The following is a 26,576-nucleotide window of genomic DNA, read 5'->3' on the forward strand; positions in this document are numbered from 1 at the left end:
AAAAAAAAAAAAAAAAAGGTTATACAATAGGGCTTGGGGTCATTGTTTACTGAGTTAATAATGAAGTGCCATCTGCCTTATAAAAACACTTGTTAAATTTCCCAGCAGATCTCTCAATAACAAATTTAAATGTTTTTATTAAAAATTTATTTTAGGGCCCTCCTTGGTGGCACAGAGTTTGATTAAAGCACAGTACTAAGAAGCTAAAGCCACTTCGGCATGAATTTGATCCCAGCCCTGGAGGTGTTCCACATGGCGCAGCATACCTCTCCTGGCCTGACCGCTGCTCCCCTCAGCAGTGTACTTAATTAATCTGCCTATTCTGCTTCCCACTCTGTCGCGGGTGAATCCTCTCACGGCCCCTGTGCTTCTGGCCTGCACCCCAGTTCTGTATGCATAAATAAATAATTCTTTAAAAATATATATTTATTTTAAACAAAAATTATAATGTAATTTAGTGATTATAGCCATGTGTTTATAGTAAGTTACCATTAACATAGTAAAATGCTTGATAATAAAACATTCCAATAAAGGCACACATAAAATAATGTTTACTGCATTTGTCTATTTTAAAACAAAGAAGCACATGCAATTTAAATCAAAAATATATTCTATAAGCAATTATTGTGTTCTAAAAATGCCAGATTTTTATATAACACATGGAGTTTCAACTAAAGACAAATAAAATTAGCATTTCCTATCTATAGGTCAGCTTCCAAAATTTTATTAAAATTATTCTTCAAAACACATTCACTAATACTATGAAGGAAACTACATTTGGTGTTAGAAGTAGGAAAGAAAATATAATTAAAGAAGAGCAGAAAGGAGGTATCCAATTGTTTCATGTGAAAAGGGCTAATTTTGTATATGCTTATTAAATATAAACTCAAATCTTGTTACTATTAAGAAAATTTGAATGGTTAACAATTTGGCAGAGTAAATTCTAGATTCAAAAATTTCAAGTTGTATTTTTTGTTGTTAGCTATGTTCAAAACTTTTTGAAGCAAATAGGTCTCTGAGGAAGGGGGGGGGAGAGCAGAGAAAAGTCTCATTGGCAACAGTGAGAAACCTGTGGAAGACATTATTTACAAGTTCAAGTATATGAAGAATTATTCACAAGGGAAGGTATAACCAGATGTTCTCCATTTCCCCTGAGGGAAGATAAAGAAGACATTCAGACTTTAAGGTGCAGCATAAGAATTTGGATTAAAAATAATTACAGTTTAGAGACACAGAATATAGTTAAATGCTCAAATGAATTACTTAGGAGTTTGTAAACCTTTTATTCTTGGTAGCTGTCCAGAAACCTGGAGTAGATTAGAGATTTTTGTCATTCTTTGCAGTATCATTCATTGCATAAGTATATTAGTATTTAGAAAATGTTACTACCTAGCAGTCTTTTAAAATCATCTAATTTTAAAATCTCTAAGGTACAATAACTATTATAAATATCTTAGTGTTGATAAGAATATATTACTCAAAGACAAAACAGAAATATTAAAAGTATTTCTTTAAATTACAAAGATGTTCCTTAATAGTTCAAAAATGACCACAACTAAAATTTTTGGATGACATAATTTACATGTATTCCCAAGTAAAAGAAAATGAATATAAATAAAAAAAAAGAATGATTGATATCTAAAAGTTTTATCTTCATTTTAAAAGATCACTGAAAAATGTCTGTAGCAAGAATACATAACAGTAATGCAAAAACGTAACAATAACCAAAAGGACAGCTTTGCAAAATTGCTTATATTATTTTCTTACAATTTTATACTTTTATAAGTTCAATAAATGAACTCAGCAACAAGAAACTAAAATTAAAAGGTACAAAAAGGTTCTTGGCCTGAGCGCTAACATCTGAAAAGGCATGCATGTAAAAAGTAAGTTGTCATGTTTAAATCCTGAAACAAAGTTTTTTTTAAGTTTAAAAGCCATGAGAAGCTTAAAAGTTTAAGTCTTAATCATTTTCCTTGTGTATAGAAAGTTACCACCGTGATCATTTTCCTTGTGTATAGAAAGTTACCACGGTGACTGTGACTTGTTTACCTCCAAATATTTTATAGTTACTGTTCCTATTGCCAAAAAAAAACTGCAATAATTTAGCAAATGTTCTTATTTATTGTGATCTGCAAAAACGAGGACATTACATTTTTTATTACCTTTTCTACCTTTCCACCATTGATGTCACTGGGTAGGAATTTCTTGCCAATTGTTCTCAAGTCTGTCTAAAATAAAAATAATATTATTAAAAAATAATTATAGAGAAAAGTAAATCTAACATCACTCACAAACAAAAACGAGATTATCTAAGGTCTGTGGAACAAAATTTAAATAAATGCCTTTGACTGACTATAAGATAAATAACACATAAATCAATCATTTCAAATAATGTATCTCATACATTGTTTACTAAGCTGTACAATAAAAGATAAGGTCTTAATTCTAGTAATATTTTCTAGTAACCTTTTAACTTACTAAATTTCTCTGCATGTAATGGCATGAAAAGATTGCCAAGACTTCAAGAGAAAAAAGCAAGTTTTAGTCTCAGAAGAGATAAGGAATAATATAAATCAATGATTTTTTTCTCTACTAAGCTTCTATATTAAAATCAAAAACTTGATCTTATATAAACTAGTCTTACTTAAAACTAAAAGCCACAATTCAAAACCAAATGACTAGTTCTGATACATAGAAAAGGTACATTTTAACAACTAAATTCTATATAATGTTGATATGCAGTAATAAAATGCTTTTCTATAGGCTGTGAAACTCAATATAAAACAAACCTATTTAGCATGCAAACATCTATGGAATAATACTGCTGCCACTGCAAGAAGTTAGAGTAAGACTTTACTGTAGTAAATAACAAGTATAGAAAAAGCAGGTTAACAAATGACTAGCTATATAAAGATGCATTAGTCCATAAAATACAGAAAGGAAAACATTAAAATTAACAAAAGTTATAGCCTCTGGTATTAAAACAAAACCACAGTCTATATAAAAAGCATCAACTTTTAACAATTAAAAGTTGTTCTCTTCAGTAAATGAAAACCCTTTAATGGAAAAAAAAAAATACAGGACTACCTCACTCATGAAAAAAGGCCTAATTATTTAAGAAATTACTTTGATGCTAGTGATTTTAACATATTAAATTAATAACTAAATTTGTATCATTTTGTTATTCACTAAAATATGTAAACAGTAGCTCTTTATCAGCTTAAGAGAAAAATATAAGAAGCAGATTTAGAGTATATTTAATCACCTAAGAAAGAAGGGAGCAATTTATGTTACACTTAAGGAGAACACACAAGATGATTAAAATTATTTCAATATAAAATACTGTTCACATACGTAGCAGAAAACCAGAACAGTTTTCTTTGAACACCTACAATAATATCCAAATACTGAAATGTAGTACAAGTATTAATTCTAAGCTAAACCTCACCAGTCAAAACTAAGCCCCAAGTCCAAATGACGAACAAAGTTTTACATTAGTTCATTACTATTTATCGAAATAAGACAAAGAGAGAAAAAGCAAAGTGTCATAAAATCTCTTTCTGGGCCCTCCCTAGTGGCACAGCGGGTTAAAGCACTGCACTAAGAAGCTTAAGCCACTTCTGCATGAGTTCGATTCCCGCCCGCCCAGGAGGTGACCTCATGGCTAGGCAGACCTCTCCTGACCCGCCCGCTGCTCCCCTTAGCAGTGCACTTCGTCGATTTGCCTGTTCTGCTCCCCACTCTGTCTCTGGGGAATCCTCTCACCCTCCGCATCTCTGGCCTATACCCCAATTCTGTATGAGTAAATAAATAAATAAATCTTTAAAAAAAAAAAACTCTTTCCGATCATCTTCAGGAATTTTTTCTAATAAAACCAAAGAGTTCTTTATAACACGTTTAAAAATAAAATTCACTATTATAGGTGTAAGTTAAAGAGTGTCTAGGAAATATTTTCAGTTCTGGCCATACATACATAATTTTTCAACATGTTTACTGTCAAAAAAAAAAGGTATAGCCTTATTTACTAAAACATAAATATTTAGATCAGAAACAAAAAAAAATAGTAGTATTACTGACTCAAATGCAAAGAAGCTGAAAAAAAGGATAGATTTCAAAAGAAAATTTATCTGTTTAAATCCAAGCTTAACTATAAAGAGACAAATTTAAGTGAGTTGAAAAAAACAGTTACACATACTTACATAAATATATATCTAAGTGCCCTTTCAATTGCAGCAATTTCTGCTTTAAGTTAACCTATTTTATACTGGCATGACAATACAAAATCAGACAGTAATTCTCTTATATAAACGTTACCAATTATTTATTATATTATATAAATCTGATTGTTAATAGAATGTTACTATAAAGGCAAAAGAAAAAAACTTCCACAGGGATAAACAACAGAATTGAAAAAAGAATATTCATTTACCTATATCTATATTTCAATCTTTATTTTTAACCTCTTAAATCAGAAAGCTAATTTTCAAAGGTAGATGGGAAGAAACTGTAAAGAAATAGATATACACATAGATATAGATTCAAATTTACTCTTAAAACATTAACAGTGATTATAAGTAGCTTTTTCTTAGTTTTTCTGTTTTTTACAGAGTTCTACAATATGTTACTTATATCAATATTTTAAAGTAAAATACAAGTGTCAAAAAGGTATAACCAAGCTAGTGTTTCTGCATAAATTAAAAATTAAAGTGTTCAAAGTAAACAAAAAAAAAATGCAATAATTTATTACTAGGTTAAAATTGTTTAATTGCTTTTTCACCTTCTTTCATTAATATGTCTCTAGTAGTTGGCTGATGAAATTACCAAATTCAGCAAACATCACTACAACTTTAAATACACAATAAAAAGAAAAATATTCTCTATATTACTTATCATAAAATCCATTTTATTCTGAGACATTTTTCATGAGTATAGCTTCCAGATTAAAAATGTTTATAAGTTGGGCCCTCCCTGGTGGCGCAGCGGGTTAAAGCACAGCACTGAGAATCTAAAGCCGCTTCTGCATGAGTTCGATTCCAGCCTGCCCTGGAGGAGATCCACATGGCGTAGCAGACCTCTCCTGACCCGCCCGCTGCTCCCCCCAGCAGTGTACCTCGTCAATCTGCCTGTTCTGTTCCCCAGTCTGTCTCTGGTGAAGCCTCTCACCGCCCCTGAGCCTCTGGCCTGTACCCCAGTTCTGTATGCACAAATAAATAAATCTTTTAAAAAAATGTTTATAAGTTAATAAACATAACCTACATTGAGAGCAATCAGGATGATGTCATTTATATTGACTTTGTCAGGAGAACTTGTACAAGCTTCAATGCCTTCATCTGAAAGAAACCTGTTAAAATAAAATAAATGGCTTAGTATTTTCTAAGTCAAAATTAAAACAATTATTTTAAGTCTACATGCAATTTTATTCTCTACTCTAAAACAAATTTCCTCTGTGACACTTTCTCATATTATCTTATCTCTCCAACTAAATGTTCCCCAAAATCTTTCAATAAATGTTTTTGATTCCATCTGGCAAAGATAGGTAAATTTTTAACATGTATACATTTTACCTTTCTTCACTTTTTTAGTTTTTGTACTCATTATCTCACTGTCCTTTGTTTTTTATCCAAATTCAAGCATATATATTATTGGGGGAGGGTCATCGTGGGGGGTTAGAGAGGAGGAAGGGGTTACTAATATACCCAGAGATCATTAAGATGATTTTGAAATTCTTAAAATACCACAATTCAAATATTAACTCATCTGTGAAAACGCCACTTAACATCTGACATCTTTTGTGATTAGTATCAACTCCACTAACAAAAGATTGGTACTAGCACTGTCATTTAAGACAATCTCCAACTGAAAAATCTAAGTGTACTAGTCTACAGAGCTAACTCAATCTCATTCCAAATACCTAGCAATTCCACCATTAACCCCAATAGTAGACTGATTCTAAGATACTTGTCAATGTAAATTCCACATAGAACAACCAAAGAGCATATGCCTTTAACAATGAAAGAATAAAGGCTTTCTCACAAAGGAGTGAAAAACTATTATAAGTAGAGTACAAAAAAGCAGTAAGAAATTAACGTTGATAACTCTATGAACAAAATCAAGGAGATGAAAGTTAGAAAATATATAAATCAAAGCAAGAATGTGTTAACAAAATTAGATACTATTAAAAGTTTAAGAGCATGGTAGTGCTAACCTATAATGATTAATGAAGGCAAGTAGTTAAGTGCATTACAGAGGAAAAATAGAAATGTTACACGTTTAGGTGAATAGAAGTAACGGGCATGGAAAACAAATGTGTGCAGTCAGTGAAGATAGTTAAAATATTGCTTTAATATAAAATGGGTAAGTTAATTTCCTTATTATCCTGTTAATTTTTCACTGTTCACAGCTATTGACTACATCTCTAATTTCAATTAATCATTTTATAATTCTGTTTTACAAATATTAATTAAGTCCCTCCTTACATGACAAGTATTCTGTAAATTAGTAATAAGAACAGTAAAATGATGAAAATTAAACATCTGCCTGCAAGAAGTTTATATTTTCATATACAGCATAGCACAATTACACAAACAACTATTTTATAAAGTCAAAACAATTACAAACAAAATGGTATGGGCAGATGGAAAAGAGCATAGGTATAAAGAAAATAGTGTAAGCAAAAACAGCAAGGAAGAAAATCTGACGCCCATTCTCAGGTAATACCTAAGACATTCTGACTGGAAGATGGGGAAGAAATGAGAGATATAAAGTTGAAAATAATTTTTGAAACAACAATACACAAAAGAATATGGATGAATATGGGGTAACTGAAAAACACAACTTCCAAAACTTCTACAGTGAAGATATAGTATGTAATGATTAGTAAAATACTGTTTTCTGGGTAAAACTGAAAAAAAAAAACTTTAGTAGAATTAAAAGCTTCTAAGAACTAGAATAGATATGAAAAAATAAAGTTCACATCTTGCAGTTTATATATAAACAAAAAAAGCCCTCCAAAATGTTAAACTTGCTCCCCAAAAAAGCTGAAGTGATACTGTGTTAAAACCAGAACATTTTGTAAATAAAAGCCATCATTTCTATAAATCAGTTTCTTAGTCACCTTAGTAATTCACTAAAACACATAAAAAGCACAACTTGGTGAAGATGTGAAGGGTAAAAAAAGAATACTTGTACAATGCTAGTGGGGTAAAAACAGGCCCCGTCTCTATGAAAAATAGTAGGGAAGTTTCTCAAAATATTAAAAATAGATCTATCATACATTCCAGTAACTCTACTAAAAAAATACAAAAACAGGGCCCTCCCTGGTGGCGCAGCGGGTTAAAGCACTGCACTAAGAAACTAAAGAGCCGCTTCCGCATGAGTTCGATTCCCGCCTGCCCCGGAGGTGACCACATGGCGTGGCAGACCTCTCCTGACCCGCCCGCTGCTCCCCTCAGCAGTGTGCTTAGTCGATCTGCCTGTTCTGCTTCCCGCTCTGTCTCTGGTGAATCCTCTCACCCTCCGCATCTCTGGCCTGTACCCCAGTTCTGTACGAATAAATAAATAAATCTTTAAAAAAAAAAAATACAAAAACAGTGTTGTACAGGGAAACTGTATACTCCTGTGATCACTGCAGAATTACTTACAACTGCCCAATTATGGAAGCAATCTAATCTACACATCCAAGGGCAGATTAAGAAAATATTGTATATTAAACACAATGGAATATTACTCAGTCATAAAAAAAACCTCAACTTTTGCCTTTTGTGACAACATAGATTCTCGACCTGGTAGCAATTATGCTAAGGAAAGTAAGTCAGAAAGAGGAAGACAAATACCAGATGAAGTCAACTCATATGAGGAATATAGAAAAGTAAAGGCTCAGGGGAAAAAACAAACCAGTAACAAACCTTAGAAATCTGAGAGAAAAAAAATGAGGCTACCAGGGTGGGACGGAAAGTGAGGAGAGCAAATTGAGGAGCGGTTCAACAGATTATTGGTAGAGGACTATGGATACGTTGGTGGTGGGTGTGATGTAGTAACATACATCTGAAAAGATATAGCCTTGTATCTCTCTACCTTTGAATCATATACAGTATTGTTCACACACACACACAAACACACACACACACAGCCAGGCAATTCAATCAATGAGTTCCAGAATACATTAAATAAGAATAGGTCAAATTTCCGAGCAACTTACTTGGGAATTAATTTTAACTCGTAATCAGATATTCAAAAATTGTTACAATAATAGAAATTCCTGTTCCTACAAAATATAGAAAAGCCTAACAAAAATTAGAAGGGTTGAGCCATAAGAGTTTGATCCCCTCTGATTTTATACATGTGCAAAACAAATATCATGTGGTTTCTTTCAAATAATGCCTATAAAAGTTATTTTATATATAATAAATTATAAAATGTGGTTAGTTTCAACTGCCAAATTTTACAAAATTCCATTGTTCACTCTTCATACTAAAAACAAACAAACAAACAAAAAACACACAGATTTGAGCCTTACAGTTTTACAAAACAATTATCAAGACCCACTCACAGCTCTCCCCAAATTACATCTTGGTGATCCTTCTGTAAAATACTTGAACATTTTAACAAAAGGATTGAATCCAAATCAATTATAACTTAGATTTACAGGTTAATCTTTCTGCCTCTCTGAACATATAAAACTCTAATATCACACATGAATAAAAATAAATGATATAAACAAATCAAATGCTCAAATCAGTTTCAAGATGCACCACAATAAAGAATAACTAAAAGACCAAACAATACAAAATTCACCAGTATTAATGTGGTCACTAGGAAAAAGGAAAGAATTGCAAATCGGAGGAGGCACATTAGAACTGAACCCTGTGCACTTCCGTACAATGGATCTCCAGGGAACAGAGGTCTAATCAGTTCTCAGGTGTCATCTTTGCGCATAGAAACCCAAGGGCATGGACCTTAAAAAACAACAACCCCAGAGAGCTTCTGTTTACTAAAACAGTTTTTTCCCTTTTTTAGTGAAGATTTTAATTAAAAAAAAAAAACTCATTAATATACTTAACTAAAAATACATCAGGATATATTTTATTGACAAGCAGGGCAGTGAAGGGCTAAATTTCTGCATGATACAGAACAGAATAATATTTCTTACTAATTTTACCTTCAAATAAAGCTAAAGATCTTAGAAAGTGCTCCCATTTTTCACAAATGGAAGTAAAGATGTTAAAATTCTTTCTTATTTAGAGCTACTTCATTAGTAATCCTGAGCAATTCTCTTAGGAATAAAACCTTTGCAATTAAATTATTATCTGACAATTTGGGAGACAGAGACTGTCTTACTACAAACAATGAATATCTATTTAGTAAAAGGATAAAATAGTCTAACTGCCACTATCTTCACTTCATGTACAGAAGTCACCTGAGCATGTAAAACAGACTATTTATATAAAACATGTATAAATATACATGTCCCAACTACAATTCAATAATCTCAGTTTTACAATTGAAAGTTTTCCCTTTACCCACTTCCTCCACCCCACTCCCACCTGAACAGAGAGGGTTATAAAATAAATAATGGATTTTAAGAATGTAATGAATAGCATGGTGATTATAATCACTAGTAGTGTTTTCTATATTTGAAAACTGCTAAGAAGTTGATCCTAAAAGTTCTGATTACATTAGAAATATTTGTAATTATGTGTGGTAACTGATGTTACTTAATTGAACTTATTGTGGACATCATTTCACAATGTGTACAAATATCAAATTACTATATTGTATACCTAAAATGCACATACTATATCCCATTTATATCTCAAATTTAAAAATATTATGAATCAGAAATTCAAAATATGTTGTCTTGGGATTCAAAATACCACATGAAATGTGTTGCCTCAAAAAGAAATGTCTGATCTTTGGAGATATATCCTTCATGAGAATCTTGCAGGAAGACAATTCAGATGGTTAGATGGGTGCCACAAGTTTTGGTGAGCATATTCTATGAACTGCATAATGTGTTAAGATTAATACTTTTAAAAAATCTCAATTGACAGAAAAATGTTATAACACTATTTTAATCTCATTTATTAAATATAATTAGTGGATCACCATAACCACCACTTACCACAAGTGAGGAAAAACAAAGTTAATTTTCCTTTGATCCATTCCTCTGAAAGATGATAAAATCCTAAGTCTAATTTATTCCTGGCTATAATGCACACACAATGAGGAACACCAAGACTAACTGAAGAATACATGTGTAATATAAAGGGGGCAGTCATAACTCAGCTCTAGTTGAATGCAGTTATTGTCTGTATGAGAACAAGTAAAGAAGTTAGTATCAGATCTCACTTTTACCTTTTTCTTTTTTAAAAGCAATATACAAGCTAAGCAAAATAGGCTTCAGACTGCACTGCATGAGATATGCATGTTCTTTATAGTTACTAGTAACATTAAATTATTTGAATTATCTGCTTGTTTGTTCCTATTTCAACTTGTTTTTGGCACACATGCTTGTGTCAGTGTCTCTCAAATGATGTAACATCTATGGTTGACATCTTTAAGAAGTAAAAAGGAAAAGAGCTATGGATTTTAGGTCACTGTATGATTTTTAGAAAGCAAGGAAAATAATGATTTATGTAATAAATTTCTTACCAGAGTTATCTACAACAGACTAAAAACTGTCAAATCTACTTGAGAAAACATACTTATGACAGGGGATGTGAATTCCCTGTCCTCAACATTGGCATGGCACAGCACCACAAAAAAACCTGAGTATGTATTTTTCTCAAGGGCATATGGGACATTCTCTAGGATTGACCACATATTGGTCATAAGACAAGTACCAAAAGATGCATGAAGACTGAAATCATATAAAGCATCTTCATTGACTACAAAGGTATCGAAATAGAAATAAACCCCCAAAAGAAAGTAGGAGAAACCGCTAATAGACTGAGACTAGACAACAAACTACTGAAAGACTACTGGACTGATGGGGAAATCAAAGAATCAATAAAAACAATACCTTGAGACAACAGTAAGTAAACAACCTTCTAGAAATTTTGAGACAAAAAAAAAAACGGTACTAAGAGGGAAATGTCTAGCAATACAGGCCCACATCAAGAAACAAGAAAGAGTACAAATAAATAATCTATCTCTCACTTGAAAGAATTAGAAAAGGAAGAGCAAACAAAATCAAAAGGTAGAAGAGGAAAATAATAAAAATTATTATTAAAATTAAAAGGGCAGTCCAAAAGATTAATGGAAGCAAAAGCTGCTTCTTTGGGGGTGGGGGGTGGGGGAGAGACATACCCCCTACCTAGACTCACTAAGAAAGAAAAAAGAAAATTAATAGGATCAGAAACAAAAGAGAAATCACAACATATACTGCAGAAATTCAGAGGTTAGTAAGAGATAACTATAAATATTTATATGCTAGTAAGTTCAGTAACCAGAGGAGATAGACAAATTCTTAAAAATTTATGCAATCATCGAAGACTAAATAAGGAAAAAATAGAAAACCTGTTCAGACTTCATAAATGCATATTGTATCTTTTCAAATTCCTTCTTAATATCTGTTGATATGACCATGGCATTTTTATCTTTCTAATCACATTTTTATCTTCCCTAATCACAAGCAAGGAAATCAAGAGAGTAATTAAATCTCCCCCATTAAACAAAGTCCAAGTTTGGACAATACAGAAGTGAATTCTACCAAGTCTTCAAAAATGAGCTAACAAACACCCTACTCAAATTCTCAAAAATTTGAGAAAGAAGACTTCCAAGCACATTTTATAAGGCAACAAATACTCTAAAAACAAAGTCAAACACAAAAAGAAAACTACAGACCAACTTCCCTGATGAATGTAGGTGAAAAAGCCTTCAAAGAAGTCTTAGCAAGCCAAATACAGCAATGAGTTTAAAAAGTTATATACTATGACCGAAAGGGATTTATACCAAGGACACAAGGGTGGGTCAACATCTGAAAGTAAATCAATATAGTTTACCACATCAATAACATCAATAAAAAGAAAGATAAAAATGCCATGGTCATATCAATAGATGTTAAGAAAAAATTTGAAAAGATACAGCATGCATTCATGAAGAAAACCTTTAAAAATATATAAGGATAAATGCACCATAGCTCAACATACATAACAAACACACAGCTAACATCATTCTCAATAGTGAAAAGCTGAAAGCTTTCAGTACAAGACAAAGCTGTCCACTTTCACCACTGTTGTTCAACATAGTATACCAGAAGTCCTACTTACAACAATTAGGTAAGAGGAAGGTATCAAAGGAATACCAATTGATACAGAAGAGGGAAAGCCATCATTATTTGCTGATGATATATGTAGACAACTCTAAATACTCCATTGAAATACTAATTGAAAAAACAAAATGAGTTCAGCAAAGTGGCAGATAATAAAATCAATACATGCAAAAAGTTGCCTTTCTTTATGCAAATAATATACTATAGAAGGAAAAATTAAAATAACCCCATTTGCAAATATAACACTCTAGTTGGAAAGATATTCCCCGCTCATGGATGCAGAAGTGAACATTGTCATAATAGCCATCCTACAAGAGCAAAATACAAATACAGGCAATCGTTATCAAAATTTCAACGGCATTCTTTAAAGAGACAGAACAAATATCACTTAAATTCATATGGAACTGTTAGGGGAAAATGATGTCCTGAAGGAACTCTGCAGAGTTCTGTGGACTCTACACCATACTCCAGTTTTCTGGACTCCACGTCCTACTCCAGTGACTGGAAACTACAACTCCCAGCAATACCAAGGAGAGAAGTATGGGACTTTTGGGGATATACAGGGAGTCATTTTAATGCTCTCTCTCTGAACCGAGTGGGTCTCTGGACCACGTGGCTGGTGGCTATCAGTGTGTTACTGGGGTTTGAAGTCAGCGGAGCTGGTAGGATGTTCTAATTAACTTGCATCTCTCTCTCTCTTTCTCTCCTTCCCTGCTGTACCTTTTCCTTTCCCCTTTGTAAATAAGCCCATTATTGACCCTTTTGTGTGTGCCTGCAGTACAACTGAATTTTAAGTGCATGGGTGAGGACCCACAGACAGGAAACCCAGTTCATACTGAGTTACCCTATAATAGTACCACAAAAGAACCTTAACAGGCAAAGTAAATCTGACTAAAAAAAAAAAGGAAGACTGATAGTATCCCACTTCTAGACTTCAAACTATTATATAAATCTATAATAATTAAAACAGCATGGTGCTGAAACTGACACAGACATTTACACCAATGGAACAGATTAAGAGCCCTGAAATAAATTCACACCAATGTGGAAAGTTAATATATGACAAAGACTATACTCTGGAGTAAGGAAAGCCTCTTCAATAAGTAATGTTTGAAAAAAATGGTTAGCCACATGCAAAAAAATGAAACTAGACCACTGTGTCACACTGTACATAAAAATAAACGAAAAGTGAATAGAAGATTTGCATCTGAGCCCTGAAAACATACATAGAATAAAATGTAGGAAAAAAAAAAAAACTCACTGCCTAACAAAGGCCTCAAAGATGTCTTTGAGGATTCAGCTTCAGCAGCAAAGAGGAATATAAACAATTGGGAATACATTAAACTAAAAATCTTCTGCACAATGAAAGTACCTAAATAAAACAAAAGAAATATTTGCACCATACATATGACATGGGGCTGATATCAAAGATCTACCCAAAGAACTCATATAACTCAACATAAAGAAAACAAATATCAATCAAAAAAATGAGCAGAAACACAGCAATGGCCAACAGACACATGAAAAAAGTTCATCATCACTTATTGTCAGGAAAATGGAAATTAAAACAAAATGAGATACACCGCATACCTGTGAGAATGGCTATGTTCAGAAGAACAAAAACAACAAATGTTGGTGAGGATGTGGAGAAAAGGAACCTTCATACACTGTTGGTTGCAATGTAGGTAGGTCCAGTCCCGATGGAAAACAGTATGGAGGTTTCTCAAAAGATTACAACTGGAAAGGCATAAGAACCAGAATTTCAATCTTTGATATGTATCTGGAGAATACAGAAACACTAAATTGAAGGGATGCTTGTCTTCCCATGATCACTGTAACACTACTTAAAATAGCCAAGGTATGGAAATGTCCAAAAACAGATGAGTGGATCAAGAAGATGTGGTACACACACAATGGAATACTACTTAGCTATCAAAAAAATAAATTCTTGCCACTTGTGGCAACATGGAGTCAGAAAGAGAAAGACAAATACCAGATGGTGTCACTTATATGTGGAATATAGAGAAAACAAAGCCAAACTGAAAAATCAACCCTTGAAAATCTGACTGAAGAATGGAGGCAACTAGAAAGGATAAGGAAGTATGCAGTACAAATAAACAAATAAATAGTGTCAGATCATTAAGACTGGTCTTTTATAAACTGGACATACATAGGACCTACCCTACCTCAGATTGACCGAAGATATATATGCCCTAAAAGGGCAGAATGTTCTGATTGGCTAGCAACACTAAAATGCAAACACTAAAGTTTCTTTCCCACTACTCACTATCAACCTCTATCAATCAAAGCAACGAATATCCATTTATGGCTGAAATGAGATCTCAATTTCTAAAATAATAAAAAACAGATTGTATTATTAACAGATTGTATATGTAAGTTAGGTTGACAACCATGAACATGCATTAAAATGCCAATAAGGGCCCTCCCTGATGGTGCAGCAGGTTAAAGCACAGCACTAAGATAAAGCCACTTCAACATGAGTTCGATCCCGTCCTGGGTGATCCACATGGCTTGGCAGACCTCTCCTGACCATCCCGCCTCCCCTCAGTAGGGTACTTCATCAGTCAGCCTGTTCTGCTCCCCACTCTGTCTCTGGTGAATTCTCTCACTGCCCCTGCACCTCTGGCCTTTACCCCAGCTCTGAATGCATAAATGAATCTTTAAAAAAAAAAAAAATGCCAATAAGAAAAACAAGTGTGTTAATATACCCAAATGGACAGAGATTCAATCACAAAATAGAAACTAGACAATGACTCATATAAAGTGGTTTTAATGATCAGAACAAAACCACAAATCAAATGGCCTGTGTATTTAGAATGTCTAACCAATACAGGATTATTTGTTGCTACACTGAAATTATTGGCCCACATCTGCTAGCAAATACCAAATGGGAATATAAAATTTTCCTGCTTATCTACAAGAATACAAATGTGTGAATTCTAATTTTCCAAATTAATATGGGAATAAGAGAGAATAAAATATAACAAATAATTTTAAAATTGATTAACGGGTATTTTTGATCTTAACCAATATGTAGCTTGTCAACCTACTGCGAATGCCCAATATATTAAAAAATAATTTTTAAAAAAATACTTGAATAAAGATTTCTCTATTTATTCTGTCTTTTTTCCATCCCCATGGTGCAAGTAGATTATAACGTGCCTGCCATAAATTCAGTTTTTGCTATTATTCTTATTATTCACAGCCAGACACACTGAAGTAGTAATTTGTTAATTCCTTCCTCTAGGGCAGAAGAAAATGGCTTATAAATTCCTGCTTATGAATGCAATTTAGGAAAATACAGTATTGAACTCTATTGAGTAACAAGATTAGTAAGGAAACAAGGCTAATAAAAAATTGAGAACAAACTTTGCTTCAGATAACCTGGTACAGATAAAAATCCATACATTTGATACAATTTATAGATACATCATGGGGAGGAGGTAAAAGGGATCACAGATTAGAATATAAATTGGTACACAAGCAGTGAAGTGAATAAGTCTATGGGATTTGATGCCTAAGTCTCCAAACTGGCAACTAGGGGGATCAGAATTTGTAATTCATACAAATGATGGAAAATTAAAAGAGGGTTTTTATTTAATTTTCTTTTACACCCAAATACCTCTTTTATCATTGCCACTTTTTTTTCTTTCTGTTAGGAAAAGTAACTACCTACTATACCAAAACAAGTATCACAATCTTTAACATAATAATTACAAAATGGACCTGTATCAAATCTTATTTAAAATTTAACTTTCTCCAGGCTTTCTGTATAAATGATCAAAGTCATATATTTAAAATATTTCTTAAGTACAAGTGCTTAATATTAATCAATACACAAGTAATTGTCAACAAGATTTACTTTATTCAAAATTAAACTGGCTTTAAAAATGGATTGTCATTTTTTTAGTTTTGATGATTTCTTTGTATTCAAAATGTGTTTTCCCAACATTTAACTAAAGCATGGCATTAAATTTTTCCGCACATGCCTACTTACACACAAACCAGAAAATCAACTTTATAGTAAATTTCAATATATTTATAGGACAAAAATGGGAATATCAAAAGCAAAGAAATTATAATGAATTTGATAACATTTTAGTTGGAAAAGCTTGATAAAATTAATCTGCACAATGGTTAGACAAAGAAAATAATGTTTTAATTACTGACACCTAGTATTCTTGTCTAAACAACTTCCAGAGATATATCATAATTAACATCCATACTTCTCAAACTCTTAACAGTTCAGTAGCTAGACAAACATTTTTTTTGGCTCAACTTTAAGACTGAAAAATAAAAATCAGAAAAAGTTATGGGGTAAATCCTTTGTAAAGTTATAACTAATTTAAAAATGCCAACATTCCCAGAAACTGAAATCTAGATGTTCTTGTTAACTACTTCCTTTAAAAAGCTGAAATTTATTAAACAGCTAATTCTGAATGAGGTACTACTCAAAAACACCACTAGATGACAACCTTGCTTCACAGTAAAATATTTCATCCTACTATTAGAAACTAAGATTCAGAGTATGTAGAAAACTAGCTTTAAAATAAAGGTTTCTGACACTTTTGTTGTTGTTGGGGTGTAGAGATATCAAAGAAAATAAAATAGGCTATTATAACTTTAGAATTTGTGATTGCTATAAGTTCACTAGGGTTTTAAAAACTCACTTAGTAGGCATTCAAGAGGTATTCAAGGAATACCTCATAGGAAAAAAATCCTGAAATCTATCATTGGACAGTTTTGTCTCCTATATTCTACTATGCTCTGCTTTTGGAAGTAGAGGCATAAAAAGCACATATAAATTACTGGAAACTAATGTTTTTGTGCTGTTGTAGAATAATAATAAAGAATATTGTCAACATTATTTCAACAATAACTTTTCTCTGACATAAAATAAATACAATTTTATGATAATAACTATAAGATAGATAATACAGCACAAAGTTCTATTCTTATGACCTATTTTCAGATATTGAAATATTTTCCTCATATATAAACCAACCCTTGAAGACATAAACTGTAGAATTTTTTTATATAAAAAAGTAATAGTTAAGTAAATCTGTGATTAATTCTTTTGAAATTTCATAATTGCTAAATTACAAACAGTAGCAGCAATCTAAACCTAACATTATCTTCCCATAAATTTAAAGGTATAAAATGAAGGCCTGAATATTATTTATTTTTAGTGGATATTATAAATTATATCCTTCCTCTTCATCATTTTCAAATGTTAATTCAGAAGCAAAGTGAAGTTGCTTTTAAATAACTCATACTTTTAAATGAAAGACTATTTGATATTTTTGGCATATTTTCCTCAGCACAAAGCTAATAGCTATAAAATAACAAATCAGGTAGCGAGAGGGGCTCACTTCAAGCCTGATCATTGCTCTACCTACAATACAGCATCAGTGCTTACAGAGTTCATGCCAAGGGTCACCCAGGATTTACCCATGGAGATTGTAGTTTACATAAAAAATGCTATTTAAAATTAGGAGGTGTTTGTATAAATGGCATGGAAACACTGTCATTTAATTTGTACTTTTAGTAAGGTAAAATTAATCTCAAATCTTAGTCTAAACTTTAAATCATGTGAGATCCTAGGCAATTTTTGTGCCCCCATTTCTTCTCCTACAAAAAGAATGGAAATAATACTGAAAATATCTATTTATAGTATTGTTTTAAGTGAGACAACATAAAATAACTAGTAAATGACTGGTAAGAAGTATTTCTAAATAAATACCCGTTTCCTCTTTCTAATTACCATACATTTGGTGTTCATCCTAGAAAATATTTCCCAAACACGATGCTATTCAAATATGCCTTCAGAGACATATATACTCTGATGCTCATTATAGCACTATTTACAATGGCCAAATTATGGAAATAACTCTGCCCCATCAACAGAGCAATGGATTAAATGTGGGATGTATATGCAGTGAAATACTCCTTAGCTCTATATTAAAAAAACGAATTCTTGAGTTTGTAACAATGTGGACAGAACTGAAGGGATTACACTAAGCAAGAGAACTCAGACAAAGAAAGTCAAATATTGGATGATTTCAATAATGTGGAATATGGAAGGGAAAAAATCAAAGTAAATGACAAAACTGGACCAAAACATACCCACGTATGACTACAGAACTGAGGCTACTAGCAGGAAAAGGAGAGGATTAAGAGCAAAGGTGGGAGAGACCCACTGACTGAGGGTAAAGTATTGTGGGTATTTTGATGGTGGGGCAGTGCGCTAACACACATTTGAGGAGGTGGGAGCCTATTCCCCTAAACCACACAATGTTGTAAATCAATGATAATTCAATTTTAAGAAGAAAGCCTTCTGAGTTCTTTAAAAACTGGGAAAAAATGAAATTTACCTCACAAAAGGCAATTTCCTCAAGGGCTATAAACTAAGTAAAGTTCTTCTGTGAGATTGTGCAACTGTTTCTGCACCAAACAGAATTTCCAATGCAAAATACATTACAACTGCTTTTACCCATCTACCACTTAAGTCAAAATTTAAAACCATCAAGAAATAGCAGGTTAAGTGATAATTTAAAAATCTATAATTACAATTGCATGAAATTTAGAAAAAAAAAACCTAAATTGTCAATCTGCAGTAAATGGATAAAATGGGACATGTGATATAATCATACTGTTGACTACAACATAGAAGTTAAAAATAAGTTATATTAATTCACTTAAGAAATATATATTTAGTGCCTACAATGTGCCAGATACCACATGGGATTCCTCTGTGAACAAAGTTCTCACCCTTGAGAAGCTTACACAGCTACAAGACCAGAGCCCCCAAAAAGTAATCTGTGCAATATTAAATGTAAATTCTTAAGTCAGTCATTGAAATTCCTATATGTTATTTATTTACACATGTAAGTAAATGTATTCCTTAATGATCTTAAAGAATACATGTAAAAATTCAATTAAAAATTATAATAAGGGTTTGCTTATGGAAAGGGAGAGAAGGGGATAGGACTGAAGATGTAGGCCAAAGATGTTTTGTTCTTATTAGAACAAAACAAGTCTAGGCCCTCCCTGATGGCACAAAGGGTTAAAGTTCAGCATTATGAAGCTACCCACAGCCACTGCAGCACTAGCTCAATCCCTGCCAAGAGGTGCACCACATGGTTTGGCAGACCTCTCCTGACCCTCCTGCTAGTCCCCTCAGCAGTGAGTTTCAGTATATCTTCCTGTTCTGCTCCCCATTCTGTCTCTTACGAATCCCCTCACCCACCCACACCTCTGACCTATACCTCAGTCCTGTATACATAAAAAAATAAATCTTAAGGAAAAAAAAAAGCTAGTATATTAATGAAAATGAACAACTATAGTATTTGAAACAATAGTATATAGTCATTAATCTGTTTTATTATTAAAACAAAAAAATACCAAAAGGAATAATACCTAATAAAAGTCCTGTCAAATAACAATAGTATAGAGAAAATTAGCAAAGAGAAAATAAAAGTCCACAAAACTGAAGTATGACAAACATTGACAGTGAAAGAATTAACAGGAAAGTACTCAATAAAATAGAAAGAAAATAATCAAACAGAATTTTGTGTTGTGATAGGAGAGAGGATTCTAAAAAAACTTACAATCAGAAGTAGGAGGGAAAAGTAGAAGTAGGAGGGAAAAGGCAGGGAAAAGAATTAGGTTGGCACCAGACTTTATAACTAATAGTTTAAAAATTATAAAAGAAAATTACTTCCATTCATAATTCTATAGCTATCTAAAATATCAATCTAATGTGAAGGCAAAATAAACACATTTTGTTACAGGACAACCCCAGTGTGACATGAGTTGCCTGACTGCGGATCCTCACCTTCATGCTTAAAATGGACTTATAATAAGACTCAACTGCAGGCATGCACAAAAAGTTGTTAAGAAAGGGTTTATTTCCATGGAGCTTCCCTATGACCTAGCAATCCCACTCGTAGGTATCTACCCAAAAGACACAAAAACATTGATTGAAAAAGATACCTGCACCCCCACGTTTATTGCTGCTTTACTTACAATTGGAAAAACATGGAAGCAGCCCAAATGCCCAAAAGTAGATGACTGGACTAAAAAGATGTGGTACATATATACAATGGAATATTACTCAGCAACCAAAAAAGAGAAACACATGTCTTTTGCAGCAACTTGGATGGAGCTGGAAAAGATCATGCTTAGTGAGATAAGCCAGAAAGAGAAAGAAAAATACTGGATGGTTTCACTCATAGCAGGAGTATACTGGACCAGGCAAGAAAATAACAAAACTAATGAACAACCATATACCAGAGACATTTTGCGGGAGTGGAGTGGGGAGTGGAATCCAAAACGGGGGTGGGGGTAGGGAGGGAAGTGCACAGGATTATGGTGATGGCACACAGGTGACTTGGTGATGGGAAACCCGTGGGGATTACAACTGAGATGGAAAAAAAAAAATGTGCAAAATGATGTAAAAATAAACTGTTGTAAGCTAAAATAAAAAAAAAAGAAAAAGAAAAACAGAAAGGGTTTATTTAAAAGAAGGGGAAAAGAAGAAGTAGCTAACTCAGGGAGAAAAAGAGAGTGATAAATTTGGTGAACTTGTCCTACCAGTTCTGCTGAGCTGGAACCTCAATAGCACATTGAAAGCCAGTAAAAAACTAAGGACCCCTAATGCCCCCATGTCTGGTTATACATGACATGCTAGCTGCTTAAACCACCCTCAGCTGCTAGCAATCCTCCCTTCCATGGTGATGACATTATGGATGTATAGTCCTTACCTTGGCTTTCTTTGGTCTGGGGTTGGGGTGCAGTCCATAAAACCTATTTGTGGAGTTTGTTCAGGGCACCCTACCCCCCCTACGGTTTCAGATACAGAATGCCTTTTACATGAAAAGTAAAAAAATATATACTTTTATCCGTCTAGTCATAGAAATTAAATTACATGAGAGTGTTATGTACAAAGAAACACAATAAACTGAAGAGTGGAAACCAGAAAATTAATCTGAGAGTAATATCAAAACACTGAAATTCCAAAAGATGCTCAAGAGTAAAGACTAAGTAACTTAGACTAGAAAAAGAAAAAAAGTATATTAGAAAGGGAGGTATCATATTAAAAAAAAAAAAGCAAAGGGGAAAAAGAATTACATGCATTGATATTTTTCTTATCTTTGTCATATTAACATTTTGGGTAGAATGATTCTTTTTTGAAGGAGGCTCTACAATGGTTAGCAGCATTCCTGGGCCTCTGCACACTAGATGCCAGTAACACTTATCAAACAAGTTATAACAATCAAAAATGTCTAGATACTACCCAATGTTTGGGGGTGGGGAGCCTAGAGAAATTGCCACCAATTAAGAACAGCTATCTTACAAGTAATGAAGGATATGATTAAAAAAAAAACAAAAACAAAAAAACAAACAAGCAATATTGGGGAGGACATAATGTAATTAAAAGCTCCAAGAAATAAAAAAAAAAAGTTGTATAAGAAAATTAAATATGAGCTTATTTACCTTATTTACATGAATTTCTATAAAGAAAATATATAGCCACAATATAGTAGTGTCAACCAGTAAGAAAGACATGGAAGATTTATAATGGATATTACATATAAAAATGTACTTCCTATCTACTTGACGCTTGATACTATAATATAGATAGGACATAAGTGAAGCAAGTCATGGACTCATAAAAGCAATAATTTATTAGGGAGGTGAATAATAGAATGAGGCTAATTATTCATCTATTAGATGTATTGATGATGAAAAAATAAAATTAAAGCTTATAACACCAAATATAAAAGTATATTACTTTGAAAGAGAAATCTAATCATCAGGAATATTAAGGCTTTTTTCCTTAATTGAGGTAACATTAGTTTACAATACTGTATACAATTAAGGGGAACAGGTTCACACCTCTTCAGATACATATCAGCACACAAGACATACCACCAAAGTACTCATAGTCCTTCATTACAGACCACTGGCCTCCCAATCTCTCTGCTCCCACCACCCAACTCTACTGTACCCCTCTTGTAGTCTCAATACTGCAGTCATATTTCTCATTGTAGTTCTGGTTTTAGTATTGTCTGTTCCTTTGCTTTATTTCTCTATAGTACATGAGTGAAACTGTCCTGTATTTGTCTTCCCCCTTTGACTTAATTCATTTAGCATCAACCCCTCCAGCTCAATCCATGTCACAAATGGCAAAATTTCATCTTTGTTTTTAACTGAGTATTCCATTGGACATATACAGTACATCTTCTTAATCCACTCATCTGCTGTTGGGCATTTAGGTTGTTACCAAAGCTTGGCTATTGTAAATAGTGCTATAATAAGCACAGAAGTGCGTACATCCCTTTGAATTAGTGTTTTTGCATTCCTTGGATAAAAAACAAGGAGTAGAATTGCTGTATCATATGGTAGATCTCTTTTTAATATGTTAAGAAACCTCCATACTATTTTCCTAAGGGATGATGAAGTCTACATTCCCTCCAATACTGTACAAGGATTAACTTTTCTTCACACCCTCACCAAAACTTGCTGTTTCCGGATTTGGGATTTAGGCCATTCTCACAGGTAATATGGTATTACATTGTGATTTAAATATGCAGTTCCTTGATGGTAAATGATGATATGCAATATTTCATATGTCTGTTAGCCATCTGTGTATGTCTTCTTTGGAGAGGTAGCATGTCATCTGTTTTGCTGGCTGGGTTCTTTGTTTTCTTTTTGTTGAGTTATAATTCTTTATAGGTCTTAGATATTAGTTCCTTGAGGATGTAAGATGTACAAATAATTTCTTCCATTCAGTAGAATGCCTTTTCATTTTAATGACAGTTTCTTTTACATTTGACATAGCCCCATGTTTATTTTTGCTTTGCTTTCCTTACCATTGAGATGAGAGTTGGAAGACTTCAATGGAACCAATATCAATGAGTGTTTTGCCTCTTTTCTTCAGCGATTTTATGGTTTCAGGTCTCACAAGGTTTTTAATCCATTCTGAGTTAACTTTTTGTACAGTGTGAGAAAGTCGTTTCATTTTTCTGTATTTAGTTGCCCAAAAACATTTATTAAATAGCCTTTCCGTTCTCTACTGTACTATGCTTAGTATCTTTGTTATAGATTAACTGGTTCATATATAATTGTGTTTATTTCTGAATTCTATTCCATTGGCCTATATGTCTATTTTTATTCCAGTACTATACTCTTTTTTTATACCATTACTATAGTCTTGCAATATAGTTTGAAACTGGGATGATACTTTCATTTCTTTTTTTTTTTTCCCCAAGATTATTTTGGTTATTTGGGATCTTTTGTGACTTCATATAAATTTAATGTTTGCTCTAGTTCTTGAATTCCACTCTGATAGGGACTGTATTGAATCCATATATTGCTTTGGCAAGATGGAAATTTTAACAATGTTAATTTTTCCAATCCATAAGCATGAAATATATTTCAATTTCCTGATAACTACTACTTCCTTTAGCATATAGGAAAGAAACATTTGTATATATTTATTTTGTAGCCTACCATTTCACTATATTATCTTATTGTTATATTATCTTATTGTTATACTGTATATTATCTTATAGTTTTTTTAGTAATGTCTTTAGAATTTTCTGTATACTATCATGCCATCTGCAAATACTAACAGTTTTCTTTTCCAGTTTCAATTCCTTTTATAGCTTTCTCTAACCTAATTCCTCTAAGAATTCTAATAGTCTATGGAATAGTGGTGATGAGAACAGATAGTCTTTTTGTGTACCTGACCTTATATGAAAAGCTTTCAATTCTCACCATTGAGTATAATGCTAGCTGGGTTTAGTAAATACGATCTTTCTTCTGTTGAGATATAAGGAAATATAAAAAAACAAATTTGAAAAGCAGCAAGATAATAAGGGTACACTGTATACTAAGGGGAAAAAAAAGAATTTTCACTAACTTCTCATTAAAAACAATTTATTACTAGATTAACAACTAAGAATTCAGCAGACACACAATTCAAGAAGTGCTATAAGAACTATGCAGTAGCATACAATAATACAAGACAAAAATTACAAGAATTAAAAGCACTGAAAGTGTAAATATGAAAAAGTAAATAGGTCAAACAAAAATCTTCTAAAACTATCTTTAGAAATATATATGCAAATTTATTTTAAATGATAGACTGTTAAAGTAAAATAAACTACTGTGAAGGATACACACACACACACACACACACATATAAAAGAACAGCAGGTTAACATAAATAAATAAACTTTAAAACTCTACATAGTTCATGAAGCACTATGATTTGAAGGCAGACTTAAAAGATTCCTTCTGCAATTTTTAGTACAGCAAACATTTAAAAAAGGACACTAAGAAGTATAACTGTACATTAAGTACAGGAGACAAAAGTGTATGTACTAAAAATACATGCTATCTCAAAAAGAAGACGAAGAAAGAAGCACAAAGAGTAAGTGGGATAAGCAGAAAACAAATACTGAAATGAGAGAGTAAAACCAGACTTATCAATAATTATAATAAATGAAAAATTAAGTCATATCAGTAATTCTATTAAATAATGAATTAAACTCCAGGATTTCAACCACTAAAGGGAGATGTTGGGAAAGAGAACTGAACTCAAATCATTAAAATACCAAATGATTAAAGCTCACATTAAGACTGGGAGAAATCATTCCAAGGCACTCTAGACCTTCAGCAGGTTGAGGAAAGACAGCAAGGACAGATTTCTCTCTAAAAGTATTATATCAATCTATATTCGTATAAACAACTTATGAGTTTGTTTGATCATAACCTTGCCAAGAGACTGTATTGCCATCTATTTTTTAACTTGTTGCCACCTTTATAAGTGAATAAGGATATCTCAGTGTCATTTTAAATTTCATTTCCCTGAGTGCAAGCAATCTTTCTTATATTGGGAACCATTTTTATCTTTGAGACTGTCTGAATTGCCCTTGTATGTCTTTTTCTGATTTTCTATATCATGTTATTGCCCTTATTTATCTATTTAGTTCCTCAATTTTGAGTTATTTATATTTATTAAGGATTTTAGCCTTGTATCTGTTTTATATGCTGTATTTCCTTGCTTATTAATTGTCTTTTGATTCTATTTATGGTATTTTTTTGCTCTGCAGTTTCAAAATTTTGATGTATTCAAATGTATTGGTCTTTTATTGCCTCTGGATTTGAGTCAGAAAAAAAAAGAAAGAGCTTTTTCATAAACTAAAGTTGAAGGGAAATTCTTCTATGTCTTCTTCTATATGTAATTTGAATAATTATAATCCACCTAGAGTTTGTTATATGTGGTATAAAGAAATGAATGTAATTTTACATTACATTCATTATAATGAATGTAATGAGTGACTACCATTACTTTTAACAGTATATAGATAACTTCATTACAGTGCTTTAAGATGTGCCTGTGCCACTTGTCAGGTTAGTGTCTTTCCAGCTTCAAATTCACATTTTGTCACCACCCCCAACTGTGAAAATGAATCTGATTCCTTTAAATATATTTCTATGATAACAGTAGATTTCCTAATATTTAACCAACCTAATTATTGTTGTTAAGAACTCTATATGCATTTGTTTAAATGCAGAATAATGTTTTAAAAAGAAAGGTGTGTCATGGACCTGGTATTCATCTGCAGTTTTCCTTCTCTGTACTGTTTATAGATTTATATTGGGATCAATTATATAATATGTAAATTTATGGGACAATATAATTTTAAGTTTCAGGGTTGTACTGGCTTCATAAAAGAGTTTTCCTTCTCTTTCTATAGAATGGTTTACAAACAAACCCTTTAGGATTGTTATATATAGATTTGGTAGAATTACCTTGTGAAATCTGGACTTGAGTGCTCTCTGACAACATAATAATACCCTTTATTTCTTCCATAGACATTGCTCTGCTGAAGCTTTCTAACTCCAAATAGGATCAACTTTAGATGGGGGTGTGCAGGATAGGGGATTGGTAAGAGAGGAAGGGCCCGAGTCAAAGACTGATAGGGAACCAGATTCCTCCATTTCTTCAATTTCCCTTAGAAAGACTCCAGTGATAAAATTCATTTCTAAAGAATGCTTTTCTTTCTATCAACCCTGCCTTAGTATTGATCCCTTAACCCAGACTTGAAATAAAACTTATTATGATTTTAATAAGCTCAGCGAGTCATGGCACTGACTTAAAATTCTCAATAGATTTCTGGAATAAAGGGGCTATTGGGGATCCATCAAATCATCCAAGCAAAGTTTTCTTGGGGAATCCATCAAATCATCCACACAAAGTTCAGCCATT

At 32.6% G+C, this 26,576-nt stretch overlaps 1 protein-coding gene across 4 annotated transcripts in view; it reads right to left on the bottom strand.

Annotated features, from left to right (window-relative positions):
* The window catches only part of TDRD3 (tudor domain containing 3), a 115,133-nt gene that overhangs the window by 74,567 nt on the left and 13,990 nt on the right, over positions 1 to 26,576 (bottom strand). For all 4 annotated transcript variants that reach the window (XM_004680108.2, XM_012723278.1, XM_012723277.1 and 1 more), the window contains exons 2-3: positions 5,257 to 5,341; positions 2,163 to 2,228 (exon numbers count right to left, since the gene is read on the bottom strand). Coding sequence is in view for 1 of the 4 variants with exons in the window: in XM_012723278.1 (XP_012578732.1) it covers positions 2,163 to 2,228; positions 5,257 to 5,341 (151 nt within the window). In the remaining 3 variants the exon portion in view is untranslated. The remainder of the gene's footprint in view (positions 1 to 2,162; positions 2,229 to 5,256; positions 5,342 to 26,576) is intronic.

The sequence above is a fragment of the Condylura cristata genome, unplaced genomic scaffold (assembly GCF_000260355.1).
Source record: "Condylura cristata isolate star-nosed mole 26May11 unplaced genomic scaffold, ConCri1.0 scaffold00010, whole genome shotgun sequence".
Lineage (NCBI taxonomy): Eukaryota > Metazoa > Chordata > Mammalia > Eulipotyphla > Talpidae > Condylura > Condylura cristata.